The following is a 14,959-nucleotide window of genomic DNA, read 5'->3' as shown; positions in this document are numbered from 1 at the left end:
ACAAAAAATCAAAACAGCTACCTGAACAATGTTATGCAAAAGTAACTGTAAAAACTGTCAGCAACATAAAGTCCATCAAATTTGATTGAAAACATGAAAACAATGAGTTGTGCATTTTTTTACTTTAGGTATGGGAAATTAATCATTAATTTTGTTCACGTGGTATCAACAATTTGCAGAATCACATTTTGTATTGAAAGTTAATTTTTTTAGATTGGTTTGTAAAATTTCGTTCATCTTTGAAATGTGTTTGTTTATAAAGCTCTTCTTCAGAAAACAGCCGTCACTATATCCATGCCAATCCGTCTTCTCCGAACAATTGAGAGGGGGAGAAAGGGGAAAAAGGAACCAAATATAATCAGATGGAGCTGTCAAGAATGATTGGGCATTATTGAGTGTTTGGGCGCTGATAAATATCTCACAAGAGAGAAGAGCACACAGAACGTGCAGTTTCCGTCGGACCGGGGTACGATGGCTTGGAAATTGAACTCTTTCTCCCGCTACGTGCTTGACGCGGCCCCATCTAAGATGCGTTGCCGAGTAACACTTTCTCTGTGTGATTAGAAATCCTCCTTGTCCGCGGATGAAGAAGAGATTCGATCATGGGGCGAAATAGAAGACGATAATTGCCATCCATGTGCTGTTTTCTCTCGACCCTAATGACGTATTCGAGAAAGACATTGGCGATCTTATATCCACCTGCCTTTTTTTCCTTAAAGGTTACGTCGGCAATGTGTCACTAGTATGTTTGTCAATTCCCGGGTGAATAAGATCGTGCTTGGGATACTCAATCGAGAAATACGATTACATGTAATAGGGAACCGTGTTTACGTGGAGAGACGTGGATGAGGTTAATTTCAAATTTTACCAATCAACGTTGCTAAGATGAAGCCTTATTTCTCTAATTTGGACGGGACTTTGGCTTTGTTTGTGATGCACATTTTGATGATGTTATCCACAGATCTGTATAAGCTCGTAAAAATAGTTCAATTTTGTACAGGGAAAAACAAGGAAACTGGGTCTACAGACAAAACATTGTTTCAAGTGTATAGACAGGCGCCCGACAAGTTCAGTTGGTTGGTAACTACATTGTTTCAATCTACAGAGTGTTGAGAATTTGCGTTGGCGCACATGTACTTTTATCCCCTGCTCAGGACTCCACTGTTGCATTCTTCATGCGCTTCACTGTTTTCAGTCACACTACATGTCCTCCCTTCATAGTTGGAATCCCTTCAGTCTCCTGACGACGGGCAGAGCATACTGTCCGAAACGTTGAGGTCTTCCTCGGTTCTTTTCAAAACCTTACAAACTCACAAAAGAGATTTGTCACATAATGGTGATACCGTAAATCCAACTGTCTTATTACCTTGACCCTACAGTTAGATAATCTAAAAGCTGGAAAATGATCCACTGCGGATCGACGAAGCACACCAGGATTGCATCCCGGAGAATTAAACAAGGATTTTGATAAAAGGTTACTGAGCAAACGGCAACCTTTCTCGGCCATTACCCAAACACTTGAATTGGTATGTGGACTAAATGCTCCAGCAATCAAGGAAGTGTACTGTACATCGATTACCAAAGAGTCAACTCTCTTGCGTAAACCATGCTGGCGGAGCGCTTCCGAGCAAACACTTTTAACGCACTTTGAGAGTGACATGAATGATCCGCTGCCGCGCTCAGCCCCGTCCGTTGGGCTGTCTTCGCTTACAAAAACGCTCGGCTGAGTGTCGACGAGGGGCAGTGAATGATACGATGGTCCACTATAGGATGATGCCTTACGTAAATAAACCGAATCAGTAAGCCCTGCCCACTGTGCGCGTAGGGCAACAAAGGGCGCGCGCGCCATTATGAAAATCAGACTCTTTTTCCCTTTTATTGGTTAAGCCCTCTCACGTGACCGGTCCCTCTCCTAATTATCTATGCATGAGCATGCGAAATACCACCAATGAGCCCGTATTTCATTAGACCTAAATTCATGCTACACCGGCCCTTCAATGCCACACTGCATATTCCAGCCGTGCGCATCATACGCGCGTGCCCGCATGTCAGACTTTTGTGCACGCATGTCGGACATTATCCTAGGCTGTGATTGGTCAAAGCATTATTGGGCGGGACTGGTCTGGTTTTCCCTGTCCCATTGTCATTTGGACTTCAAATATGGGACAGGTAGTAGCAACCTCGTCCCCCCGGCCGGTGCTCACTTTATTTCCAACCTCGTTTCAAATAGTAAGCCCTTGATAGGAAACTTTCTTCCTGTATCCTGATTCGATACCGCAATTGGCTAGGAATGGATTTTTATCGTGTAATTGGTGCTATTATTCACAACGTGCAGTGCGATCATTCGTTCACGCATTCGTTCACGTTCGATCATTCGTTCATGCATAGGTCTGAATCCAGCCTCGTGAATTCAAAATCACAACGGTAATGGTTGCGCGCAACCAGCCTATTGCAAAATGGGAATATGCCGCGCCACCAAATAATGTGCAATTCCGAGGTGATTGAGCTTCGATTTTTGCTGAATTCGAAAGTGTCTCTGGCAAATATCAATAAAGAAAGAGGCATTGCTGTTCAGTATTTACAACCCTATGCAGTGTAGAAATGGAAACTTGCATATAGTTTGCGAGCTGTACTGGCGAGACAGTACTAACACATACCTACACGTTGCGGGATTTTTTTCTCTAGATTTCCAGCGCACGATCTCATATGCGAATACAGACAAGCGTAGGCGGGGCTAATATGTGGAGTGCAGTGTAGTTGTAGTCGAGTACTTTTTCCGAGTACCGAGTACTGCCGAATACTTAGGTTGCCGAGTACGAGTACGAGTACTTGTACCTCCGAGTACAAGAACGGGTCTCCGAGTACGAGTACTTGTACTTCCGAGTACGAGTACGAGTACTTGTACTTCCGAGTACGAGTACGAGTACTTGTACTTCCGAGTACGAGTACGAGTACTGGCATTTCCGAATACGGCCATACGGCAAATCATTGTGCGTAATTGGCCCAGGCCCAGTCAGACCGTTATACAGACCCACTCACGGCTAGCTGTTAAATGTGTTTGTCTGGACTTGCATAGAAGAAATTTCGAAAATCAGGAAATCTCGATTTCTCAACAAGCCAATCAACCATTTCAAACTGAAAGTATCGATAAAAATAAGGCCGTATAAGTGAAGCTATAACATTTCCCCCCCCCCCCCGAGTACTGCTATTCGAGTACGAGTACTTTGCTGCCCGAGTACGAGTACCGTCATTTCGAGTGCGAGTACTTTGACATTCGAGTACGAGTACGAGTACTTTGACATTCGAGTACGAGTACGAGTACTCCAAAAAAGTACTCGAGTAGTACTCGAGTACGAGTACCGAGTAAGAGTACTACAACACTGGTGGAGTGTCCAATCACACCTGGGTAAATCTCGACGTCATCCAACCATTTGCAGCCATTTTTCTGTGTGGGATCCGTGGTGCAAGCGTGTGCTTCTGGTTCACTGGCGTGTAGAATGGAATGGCCTGTCCAGTCTGCAGAACTTTACACAATTAAATGGGCAATGGAACTTACAATGCCACGGTCACTATATGGCAGAACTGAGGAAAACTAAAAATGACTTTGAGCTTATTCGGCCAGCGCAAAAGATATACAGCTGTTGTAGGAATTTCACTGCAAGTTGTGTGTAAAAAAATCAGGTCAAAAAAGGGAAAATACGGGGAGAGGTTACGCCCTCAATAATGCCTCGTTTGCAGGCAGCTTTTTTTTTTCATTGTTACCTTCCAGATCCAACAAACCATTTGGGTAAAGGAAAATTGACAAGGAGGTTTGTCGCCGATGTACCTAACCGATCGTGACGTTTACACCATTCGCTGTGACAGGCTTTATGTTCTACTTGCCTTGGCTTCTCTTCAAGTCAGCCGAACAAGTCGTCTCGAGATCGTCAGAACAGTTTTGATCTTAGTTCCATACTATGGCCGAAATTTCGAGGAGGACGAAGTGGCTGAGGATTGTCTCGAGCATTGGGGCGCTGTATCTGGACAGCTGCTTGCACGGAGCCGTCGTGCCGATTGTTTCCGAGTGGGCTTGGGCAACTACCGACGTCCCCCTCACCACAAACCGATCACACACCAGTGGAGACGAAGAAACAAGGGCCAGTTTCGCAATTGATGCCATTTTCCTTTCTACTGGAATTGCAGAGATTGGTTTATCGCCAATTGCTGGTATGGCAGCCGACCGGTTTGGGTTTGATGTGGTCATTTTGGCTGGGCTTCTGGTTGGAATATTGAAATGTCTTCTGTTTGGACTTCTAGGCACATCGATTGTGATTGTTTCAATCAATCGTGTTCTTCAAGGTGTAGTGAGTGCCTTTACACAAACCATAGCAATGGCTCGTATTAGAGATGTATATGCAGAGGCATCGCCAGAGTGCGCCAACGTGATGGCCATAGCCATGTTCAAAATGGCATACAATTTCTTTGCGGGACTTTTCATTGGAGAACTGTACAGATATTTGAAGTATCGAGTGTTCCTCCTGTTTCTACCCATCTCTTTGCTACTCATCATCGGCGTATTGATAACATTCAGAACTGACAATTTCCATTCAAAAGACGAATCGAAGGAAGGGAGCGAATGCAAGCAAAACCCGTCTTCAGCTGTTCAATGGAGGGTGATCTGCGATGTCCAGCTTATGGTCGTTGCAACCTGCTTCGTGGTTTCAAATCTTGGCCAGTCTTCCTTGGAACCATCCTTTGCCGTGTGGATGAAATCTGCCTTCGGGGCGGGTCCGGAATCCACAGGTGTCATTCTTGGGCTCTGCGGGGTGGCAACGATCACAGCCAGCCTCGCCAGCGCTCAGATCCTACCCACTCTCCGGCACCGATCCTGGATCTTCTGCTTGACATCTCTCTGTACGGCGGGAGTACCTTTGCTTCTTGTCAGCTTCTCACCGAGCATCGTTCTAGCCGGTGCCAGCCTGTGCGCTCATTTCCTCGGCGCCACTGCTGCGCGTTTCACCCTCCTCCTGATGTGTTCTACCATCGCCAACAGCCGCTATCCCCAAGCCTACGGTCTAGTCTTTTCCGTGCTCAACGTAGGCTGGGCGGCTTCCTTTCTCGTTGGACCCCTCCTTGCCTCCTACCTGTTTGGATCCGTTTGCGTCATCTGTATCATCGGAGTAGCTTGCATTGCCAGTTCCCTACTCACAATGATCTTACAGACGCTTGACTCCAAGCAAGGACCCAATTTCATGGACTGTTTTCCTAAGGAATATCCCGAGTATCAGATAGTGACCGAAGGCCCTCCATTGCCTTATGAGGAAGTAATTCAGCAGCCGAATGATTAATCATTTAAAATAATGAAGGGATATGTTTAATGTTATGGCTTATTTTGGTTGTTTTATGAATGTTGTACAAAAAAACAAACACTTCTTTACGTCGAACTCTTGCACAATACATGTTTGATAGTCTCTCTCAAATGACGTCACTTCCTACAGTTTGCCAAAGTGCATCGGCATTTTGGGCGTCAAATTTTCGTGACGCGAATCGGCTGCGCCTAATTTCGAAGAACTTTCGAGCCCTGTGGCAACTGCAAACTGCAGCCATAGATATAGAATAAAAAGACTGCAGCTAGCAACACGCGCGCATGTTCAGAACATTTTGTCATTTTGCACACTGCGTGCACACGCACCTGATGGCGTTGAATACGCGCGCAGTTGTAATTTTCCTACAAAGATGGCGTCCTATGAGAGAGATCCATTGATCTCCATAATGGAGATCACTGGAGAGATCTGTGATAAAAAGGTCAATAACGATGATAGTATATACCAGGACAATTTCTCCTTTTAAAGGATTAATAATAATTCCGCGTATATATAAAATGATAACTATCAGGATGGCAATATTGACAATGTAAATTGTACTGATACTGACAAGTAGAAACAGTAGCCAGAAAATAAACGATCAATTGGAATACAGAAAAACTTTTGAATCGTAAATATATGTTATTTACCAAAATATAAATTTAGAGTCAAAATGATATGAAAAACATACACACGTACATTAGCTACCGAATGAATAACATTTTGTCTGCACATTGAAGTACCCTATTTGTCCCCCACTCCACCCCAAATATTTGTTTTTGTTTTTTAAATAACACTTTAAATGTTAAAAACAAAATCAATTTCTTGCATACACTATTAATACTAAATAAAAATTTAAAAAGTCACCTTTTTAAACTGAAAAAAGCATCAATTTTGGAGGATAAAACACAAACGGATTAAATTTTTCCATAATTTCGCTCAATGCGCCAACAATAACCGGATAATAATAAAAAGGTCCAGGAAATCTAATAATGTACGCATACAGTTTTCCTTCAACAGCTTTCAATCATATTTTAACAACTGACTAAAAATTATACTGTATCAAAATTCAAGGTCACTGTGAAATTTTAGTAAGGAATGCATATATAATTCTACTAACTACCATGCCACATACATTGAAAATGTAGCATAATCATCCTTTTGTATTTTACGGCTATTACAAGCTTGTATATGATGATATAAATAAACAATAATTATTTGTATGGCTGCAACCGTATACTAAATCATACTTAATTAGTAATTAGTAATTTGAAATCTTTACATACTGCGATGTATAAAAATAACCTATAATACGCGTGAGTTACACTAAAATTAATAAAATGACTAAATTGTGCTCTGCTTGTTCCTTTTGTTCCGACTTCGGAATCTCGATTGTGTGGGTGTGTATTAAGTATTGAGTGTATGTCGTTTCAATAAAGGCAGCATCTTCCTCAAGAGCTACTTAAGACCGAACACCAGGCCTTTCAATACTTTTACGATTTCAAGTTATTTATTCATTTATTTTAGCTTTTCCAACCCTTCGAATACGGATCTCGGCGGGAGTTCTCTAAGAGATAATCCCGATATTATTATGTCTTTGAAGTACTGAAATAAAACATCTTAAGCGAATACAAATTCGTCACTATAGTGCCTCTATCAGTAACTTCCGTCCTTTTTGTTTCCGGACAAAATTATTGTAGTCGGCTAAAATTTATATTCCCTAGCATCTGGTGATTAAAATATATATATTGCTGCATTTGAAATTCAATTATAGATATAATTAATTATACAGTCTCAAAAGGTATTTTTTGTTCCCATTTTCCCGAATCTAAAATTCAAACTAGGATATCAAGTGAAGTTAAATATACGTTGAACTTGTAGCTCTGTATATGACTTGTACTGGCGCAAGAAAACTTTGGTCAATAAATCTCACTTAAAGATCTTTCTTAACAATTACAAATTACCCCAAAACGTGCAGTCACAAGAATAAAAACACCCCCTCGTCTCACAAATTTTGGATAGTGTTTCGCTTGGTGAGTTTCTAAAGCTAAAGTTTTAGAATGTTTCATTCGACATGAAAGACGGCCTATCTGCATTTGAAAACTCACAAGGCCATCGCAGCCCAGGCTACAATCAGTATGGTGCCTCCGTATGGTGCCACCGGCACCAGGGCGGGGTCGCTGGTCATTGCATAGTAATAACACGGGACACAGAACAAGGTCATCCCAGAGACCATCAAGGAGCCAACCTAAAAAACGAAAGAATATCTTGGTAACGATTTCATATTTAAAGATTCGAATACAATGTATGCTATGTAAACAAAATATCGTGTGTGGGGTTGGTTTTTTTTTTGGGGGGGGGGGGAGGGGGTTGGGGCTGGGATGTTTTTTTTTTACCAAAACATCGAATTGTGCATGGGCGGCGACCCCGGGGGATTGGGTTAGTTGGGTTTTTTTTTGGGGGGGGATCCCCCAACGGAACACCAACGGAATGGTCTCTCCCCCCCCCCCCCTCAATAATTATCCCATACCTGTAGATTTTAACCCAATGTGTCTAAATCTGAACTTTATTTTCCCCAAAAAAGGTGTATACCGCTGATTTAATGCATTACAGTACTTCTCAGTGCCACTCCTTGAGAGAACCACTTCACACAATCAATCCACCATATTCCCCGAAGTTAATGGGTTTTTCCCCAGCATGCATACCTCAAACCACATGTCATTAGAAATGTGGCGCGTACGAGATATGTATGCAGCTCGGAAAATTTAGCTGGGAAACTTGTGTGGAGTCATTTCGCCAAACCCACATTTATATCTTAACATTTTTTTATGTTAGATACGCATTGCCCATAATGTGCACGATGAAATAAACCACGACAAAACGGCGTGATTTAGAAAGCAACTATTTTTTTGAGCCGCATACGTATTCCGTACGTGCGCGTACCATTTCTAACGATTACTATACTCCAGTTGTCGGTCACATCATCATGTTGACCGATACGTCGATTTGATACATCTGGTACCTCTCAGAATACCGTCCCTGCCCATGGTATATCACCTTTCCCCACGATTGTAGAAGTATGGGGCCAAATGTATACATGTCAATTAGGGCAACTGTGTACACAAATGCCACTCCCCGATATTTCGCAATTGAGCAGAGACCCTAAATACATAGATATTACATGGACTTCAACCCAAAGGGCCGAGTGTTAATGTTCTCAATCACAAATATAACACGTTTCATTTTACTACGATAGAGCAACCCAAATCGATACCAGGGACTTCCGTGATAGCACATATTGCTGCCATATTACTGTTCCATTTGGTCGTGCACTAAAATTGATATTTAGTTATTTTATATAGTGTTGATGCATCGCATACAAATCTCAAAACGTATACCGTATGGACGTTAAAATACCTGGAACATAAATTATACAGGGTTATTTTTGTTTGTCTTTAATGGAGTTTTAGCCAGATGGTATGGTGTCCACATTTAAAACATAACAAGCACAAACTAGAGGTCTATGTCTGTTTGAAAACAGAACCTAGGGCTTTTCCGCATATTTTTTGTATGACTTTATGCTTTTTTTGCCAAGGTGCAGTGATGTACATTATAATGTTTGTGTTCAAACATTCATCTTGATTACACTTGTCAGTGCTCATTTTTGCATTGTGGTCTTAGTTTGTACTAAGGTTGAAGTCAATCCAGTGAAAAGAAGTGCTTTATTTTGGAAGCAGAATAAAACTGTAAATCCCTATGAAAAAATCATAAAAATCAACAATGACGTTATGGTGACATCTTTTCGGAATTTGCATACTAGTACCATTATCTAGCTATCTACCAAGTTTCATGGCGATCAGACCTTCCCTTTATGTGTTTTTAAAAATCACATTTTTGATGACGTTATGATGACGTCACACATTTTTCAATATACCTATTACCTAACAAACACAATACGAAAAGATTTTTGAATTTTGCATGTTGCGTTCGTGAGATATGGCTTAAAGGTCAAAAATCCAAAAATTCATATAAAATCACACGATGACGTCATGATAACGTCACCTCAATTTTTACCTATAACACATCCCGGTCTACTCACATACCAAGTTTCAACCCAATCGGACTGACAGTTCTGTAGATATAGGACTTACAATATGCACATATAAAATGACGTCACGTGAACCATGACGTCACTCTTCGGGACACAACTTTGCTATAGGGGCTATTGCCTGTGGTAACTTTGAATGATGTATGGCAAAGATTAATGCCAAATGTGTACAAAGTCTATGGGATTTAGGCGACAAAAAGAAGGGAAAAAATGAGAACAAAAAGAAAGGCTTTTCCGTAACTATGCGGAAACGTACAATTTATAGACGCCGAGGAATTGTAAGGTCATGACAGGGAATCAGTCCAGCTGGCTTGTACCCGTTCACAGGTGTGTAATCGATGGCGAGAAAATGCGGACTAACTAAATATGATAAACTTGGAGCAGTATTTGAAGAACAAAAAAAAATGTTTTTCCAACGCGGTAAATTGACCACAGACGAATTTGTTTAGTAGGGTATAACGGGGAAAACCAACACCGTGTCAACACCCATCGTTAACGTCATGAAATGTGCTTTCGAATCTGCGACAAGCGTAAACAGTCTCAAGCATTTCAGGGACTGTGTTTTCCCAACGATGGCATTTCAGAAGCCGAGCAATGAGGAATTGTGCGGTTTTGGGGAGACGAAAGAAGCTCGTACGTGGCCGTTTAATTAAATACGTTAATGGTTACTCGTAAACAGTTAATGGTTAAACTGAAGTTACACAGGGTGAATACAAAAACAAGGAAATCCAGATGTAAATGGGAATTATACAAAAATATCTCAACAATATTTTCAAATAGGTTAAAGATCATGTGAAACGCCACTGTGTCTTCTTTCCAATGACATCTTGATTGTGTGTCTGTGGCAACGGAGGACTAAGCATCCGTTGTTATTCTGCCAAGGGTTCAATTCAAACCTGTAATTGGCCAAGTTTCACCTGGCTATAAAGATTGCTGGCTGGTTTGTTATGCAAAGGTTGAAATGACGGTGTGGAAAGAGGTGGTGGCCACGTTGAAGGCATTGGGCCCTGATGGGTGGACTGCACCAATGAGAGTGGTTAAATCACTGAGTTAAATTGAATAATTTGTTTTAAACAAAAGGATGTCTTCTTTCTTTAAATTAAACCGTTCCACATGCCCAGAATACCAGTAACCCTTTTACACAAACTTGGCCCAGTGCAGGTTCAATAACAACGAATGCTCAGTCATCCGTCGCCACAAACACACAATCAAGGTATCATTGCAAAGAGGACACATTGGCGTTTTACATGATCTTTAACTTATTTGAAAATAGTTTTTTGGATTATTTGTATAATTTACATTTATATAAGGGTTTCCTCTTTTTGATACACGCTCATGTAAAAGGCTTATTTTGTGAACACAACTCTAAAATATGTTAAAACTTGATGAAAAGACTGCAAGGGAAATAGGGCTGAATAAAATGAAGGGGGTAATAAAAAAATGAGTCTGAAATATTTGAATTTGAGAGCAATTCACTAAGCGTTTGCTAGGGGATACTGGGGGGGGGGGGGGCGAACTGAAAGGTCAACAAAGAATTATCCTGCAATTACATCGTCCGTCCTTCCAGTAGGACCTAGGTGCAGTACCTCATAAACACACACTTTTTTAGAGAAGTCGCGAAAATGAATTCATTGTTATTCAATAAAAGTAAACGTTTCCGACTAGGGGCAAAAAGGTGTTGGCGCAGATAATTGCGTCGAATGTTTCCCATCTGCGCTGCAAAACAAAAATGGCCTCTCTGTGGTAAACGTTTGGTGTCGCTCCGCACTGCTTCTGTCATAGTGTTACTCACCAACATGGGGCGCTTAGTGAGCGGAACTGCAAGCAGGGCCAATGTGTGCAGGAACTGGTACTTGTTGGCTGAATCAAACACCTGTCCGGCAAACAAAATACCATAATTTGATAAAAACAAACTTGGTCGCCGAAATACCTAAAACAACTTCCATGTCAAGGGTTTGTGGGAAACAAATTGCAAGCAATGGGAATACTCGCACACATCGTCCCAAAGTTCAAATCTTTGGTCAATGGAGCTTAGGGAACTCAGTGCCTGAATAAGAAAAATAAATTGGTAATTCGTGTTTTGTGTATACCAAAAGTGACACACTTACATTCTATATTACACAGAGTCACAGGCCCAGCACGTATAACGGAAACGGAGAAAAACATTGCTTCGCAAAGGCCGAAAAAAATAATTCGAAATTCGTAATTTCCCTTGCAAGAAACCGCTTTCGACAACAAAATGAAGTGATCACAGGCACCGTTAATAATCGAGGTTATGTTGCTTTACCGTGCTGACATCAAAGACCACACTACACCTGTTTTGATTGATTGAATTCACTAAGCTAACTCTCGTGTCTATTGTCAGCTCACGTTTCCAGTGATTTATCGCCAAGCCGCTATGAAATCAGAGACCGGCCGAATAAACGCCTCATGGTTGCCAAGGTTTCCACACGATGTTTCCTTTTATTGAAGCTCAACGCAAAAAAAAATGCCTTGCAACCTCGTTTCAATCATAATTATCTTTTGCTAATTTCAACATACATGCATTATAAGTTCCGCTGTATTGAAAATATGTCCACTGTGCTGAGTTTTTTGGGGGTTTCCCAGCAAATATACCCTAATGTAGGCCCTACATGGAAAATAGTATACCTTAATGTAGGCCCTACATGGTAAATAGTATACCCTAATGTAGGCCCTACATGGTAAATAGTATACCCTAATGTAGGCCCTACATGGAAAATAGTATACCCTAATGTAGGCCCTACATGGAAAATAGTATACCCTAATGTAGGCCCTACATGGTAATTAGTGTACCCTAATGTAGGCCCTACATGGAAAATAGTATACCCTATTGCAGTCCCTACATGGTAAATAGTATACCCTAATGTAGGCCCTACATGGAAAATAGTATACCCTAATGTAGGCCCTACATGGAAAATAGTATACCCTAATGTAGGCCCTACATGGAAAATAGTATACCCTAATGTAGGCCCTACATGGTAATTAGTGTACCCTAATGTAGGCCCTACATGGAAAATAGTATACCCTAATGTAAGCCCTACATGGTAAATAGTATACCATAATGTAGGCCCTACATGGAAAATAGTATACCCTAATGTAGGCCCTACACGGAAAATAGTATACCCTAATGTAGGCCCTACATGGAAAATAGTATACCCTAATGTAGGCCATACACGGAAAATAGTATACACTAATGTAGGCCCTACATGGTAAATGATATTCAGCAAAAACTGATTACCCCTTCGCTAAATATAACACACAATGGAGGCCCACAGTGGTTAATGAGACAGCCCCATCTACTGTTGCTGTACGGAGATGTTTAGCTCGGTTAAGCTACTGCTCGGCCCAAATTTTGAGAAACGATGTACAGTATCTCACATTTTTGACAAATTTGGTATTTGTTTAACCTGGGTAAAATGAGGGCGCTCTTTTCATTTGTGCAAGTTTCAAGTTAAAAGGTACACGTACCGCTTAGAAATTCCAATATGAACATCTTCATCCCTTAAAAATTCGTTAAAGAGCCATTTTCCCTTGAAATTACTGTTAACTAAATTTTCACGGATTTTTCAACATATTAAGCCAGATTAGGAGTCCGTGAAAACACCCTTAAGAAGGTCCTTTGTTTACCCATGGAGATAGACCCAGTGTACCGGTATGTATAACCAATGATAATCCTCAGTGGTCAGGGTCATTAAAAAACCGTGAAAATACCCTTGCAGGATTAGTCCTATATAAGCCCCATGTAAATGTCTGTGAAACGTCTCTTAAAGATCTTTTCACGGAGAAATGGACTTTTAATGAATTTTTAAGGGGTGAAGATGTTCATAATGTGTCTAGAGTAAAAACGGGACTGTCTGTGCGTATTTATAATTTGTTAGAATATGTCGAACATACATAATAATATACGCACATTGTCAATATTTCCTAACGCAGTGAAACGATGTATCCGTTACTTTAGTAACACCTAATGTGCCATATCTGTAAGATACAAAGCTTCTTTTAAAAAAAAATCATCTTCTACGTTATGTGTTTCTAAGACGTACATCATACATGGCATGGTTCTCGCCAAATTGTGGAACGGAAGGCCGTAGATTTTAATACTGCAATAACTTTAAATTGGTAACACTTTATCTAAAATCTCAGGACAAGTTCTAAAGGAATACATCATTTTAGTATAAAGTCAAGATACATTTTCATTCAAGGAATATGTCTGCTGTATCTTTATAAAACGTCCTTTAACTGGCAAATTAATATGTTGAAAGATTTTTTTTAATGGTCTAATAACGTCGAAATTGAAAACAGTTTGAATGAAATTGATTGAGAATAAGAAAAAGGCAATACCCCCAAAATTTTGGTAGGGCCCAGGTTTTCTCGAAAACACCCTTTCCAAAGATACATCGAGGTTTTACTGGTTTTCCAAATAAGGACTGCGTCAATTCAAGTTAATTCATTGAGCAAAAAAGTATTAAATAGTTCCAAGGTACAGCAACAACCATATCTTGTCTGCCTTGCAGCCCCACTTTGTTGGCCAAAGCTGTTTGAGTGAAATGTTTCTTTAATGACGAGTTTCCGTTAGAAACTTTCTTTTAATTAACTTGAGGGTGTGAATGACAATAAGCACATACCTGCTTTTCGTGTTCAATACCAGCCTTAGGCTTCAACACTAAAACGAATAAAAAAAAATACGTTTGGAGTGCACCGTGGAGGTACGAGTATGTATGTCTAACTACGTATATAATTATGCCTCCAGGCGTACCCATGAGTTTTATTGATAACTTTTAATAATCCACTTTAGTAAAATCTTAGCTCCGACTAGAAGTGTTATCTTCAAGTAAACTTGAATCCTCGATCCTGATTGATCGATCCATGGCAACAAGCCGTGCTACGTATAACCATGTAGCACGGCTTATTGCCATGGATCGACCAATCAGGATCGAGGATTCAAGTTTGCTTGAAGATAATATTCCGTGTTCCACTCGCGCTCGCGGGATAACTAATATTGTACCAAGTACTTCCCCAGCAGGTCCGACAAATCAGCCGATAGAGGCAGATAAAAGATGGTCCGTTGTAAAGTGTTGCCCGTCAATGTCTGTGGTCCTTATTGTGTGTATTTGCAAACGGACTTGACTCTAATTCAGACAAAATATTCAAATTTCCCGAAGGATAATTATTTCATAACATGGTTAATAATTAATAATGTAACTTATTACGCGTTCTTCCCCAATTGTTTTGTTCCACACTTGAGCTAGGGGTTAGGCCCCCAAAAGTCAAATTTCTTGAAACGTTTTATTGCTGGGAGTTACCATGTGTGCCGTAGGCTCCCAATCCTACAGCAGAAGCACCCGACAATCCGGCCAAACGTAAGAACAAGGAACCCGCAGCACGACTACCGGACGACGCCATATTTGTTTTGCAGATAGAGCGCCCTCAATCGAGTGGTCTATTTTAGTTTAGGCACAACGTAAACGCTGCATGCAGCGCCATCAAC

At 40.8% G+C, this 14,959-nt stretch overlaps 2 protein-coding genes across 2 annotated transcripts; one reads left to right on the top strand and one right to left on the bottom strand.

Annotated features, from left to right (window-relative positions):
- The first annotated feature begins 3,956 nt into the window (after positions 1-3,956).
- LOC119723997 (vesicular acetylcholine transporter unc-17-like) lies at positions 3,957-5,327 on the top strand. The gene has a single exon (XM_038194918.1). It carries the CDS (start codon positions 3,957-3,959, stop codon positions 5,325-5,327), a length of 1,371 nt encoding a protein of 456 aa, XP_038050846.1.
- Positions 5,328-5,961: 634 nt separating this feature from the next.
- Positions 5,962-14,890, bottom strand: LOC119723655 (transmembrane protein 256 homolog). Its single transcript, XM_038194434.1, has 4 exons — positions 14,775-14,890; positions 14,097-14,134; positions 11,243-11,323; positions 5,962-7,590 (listed from the first exon to the last, which is right to left on the bottom strand). Exons 1-4 carry the CDS (start codon positions 14,872-14,874, stop codon positions 7,447-7,449), a joined length of 363 nt encoding a protein of 120 aa, XP_038050362.1. The 5' UTR covers positions 14,875-14,890; the 3' UTR covers positions 5,962-7,446.
- Between the last annotated feature and the right edge of the window lie 69 nt (positions 14,891-14,959).

Source organism: Patiria miniata, unplaced genomic scaffold, assembly GCF_015706575.1.
Source record: "Patiria miniata isolate m_02_andy unplaced genomic scaffold, ASM1570657v1 HiC_scaffold_17, whole genome shotgun sequence".
Classification (NCBI taxonomy): domain Eukaryota; kingdom Metazoa; phylum Echinodermata; class Asteroidea; order Valvatida; family Asterinidae; genus Patiria; species Patiria miniata.
Note: the sequence above shows the minus strand (reverse complement) of the source record. Positions and strands in the feature narration are given on the sequence as shown.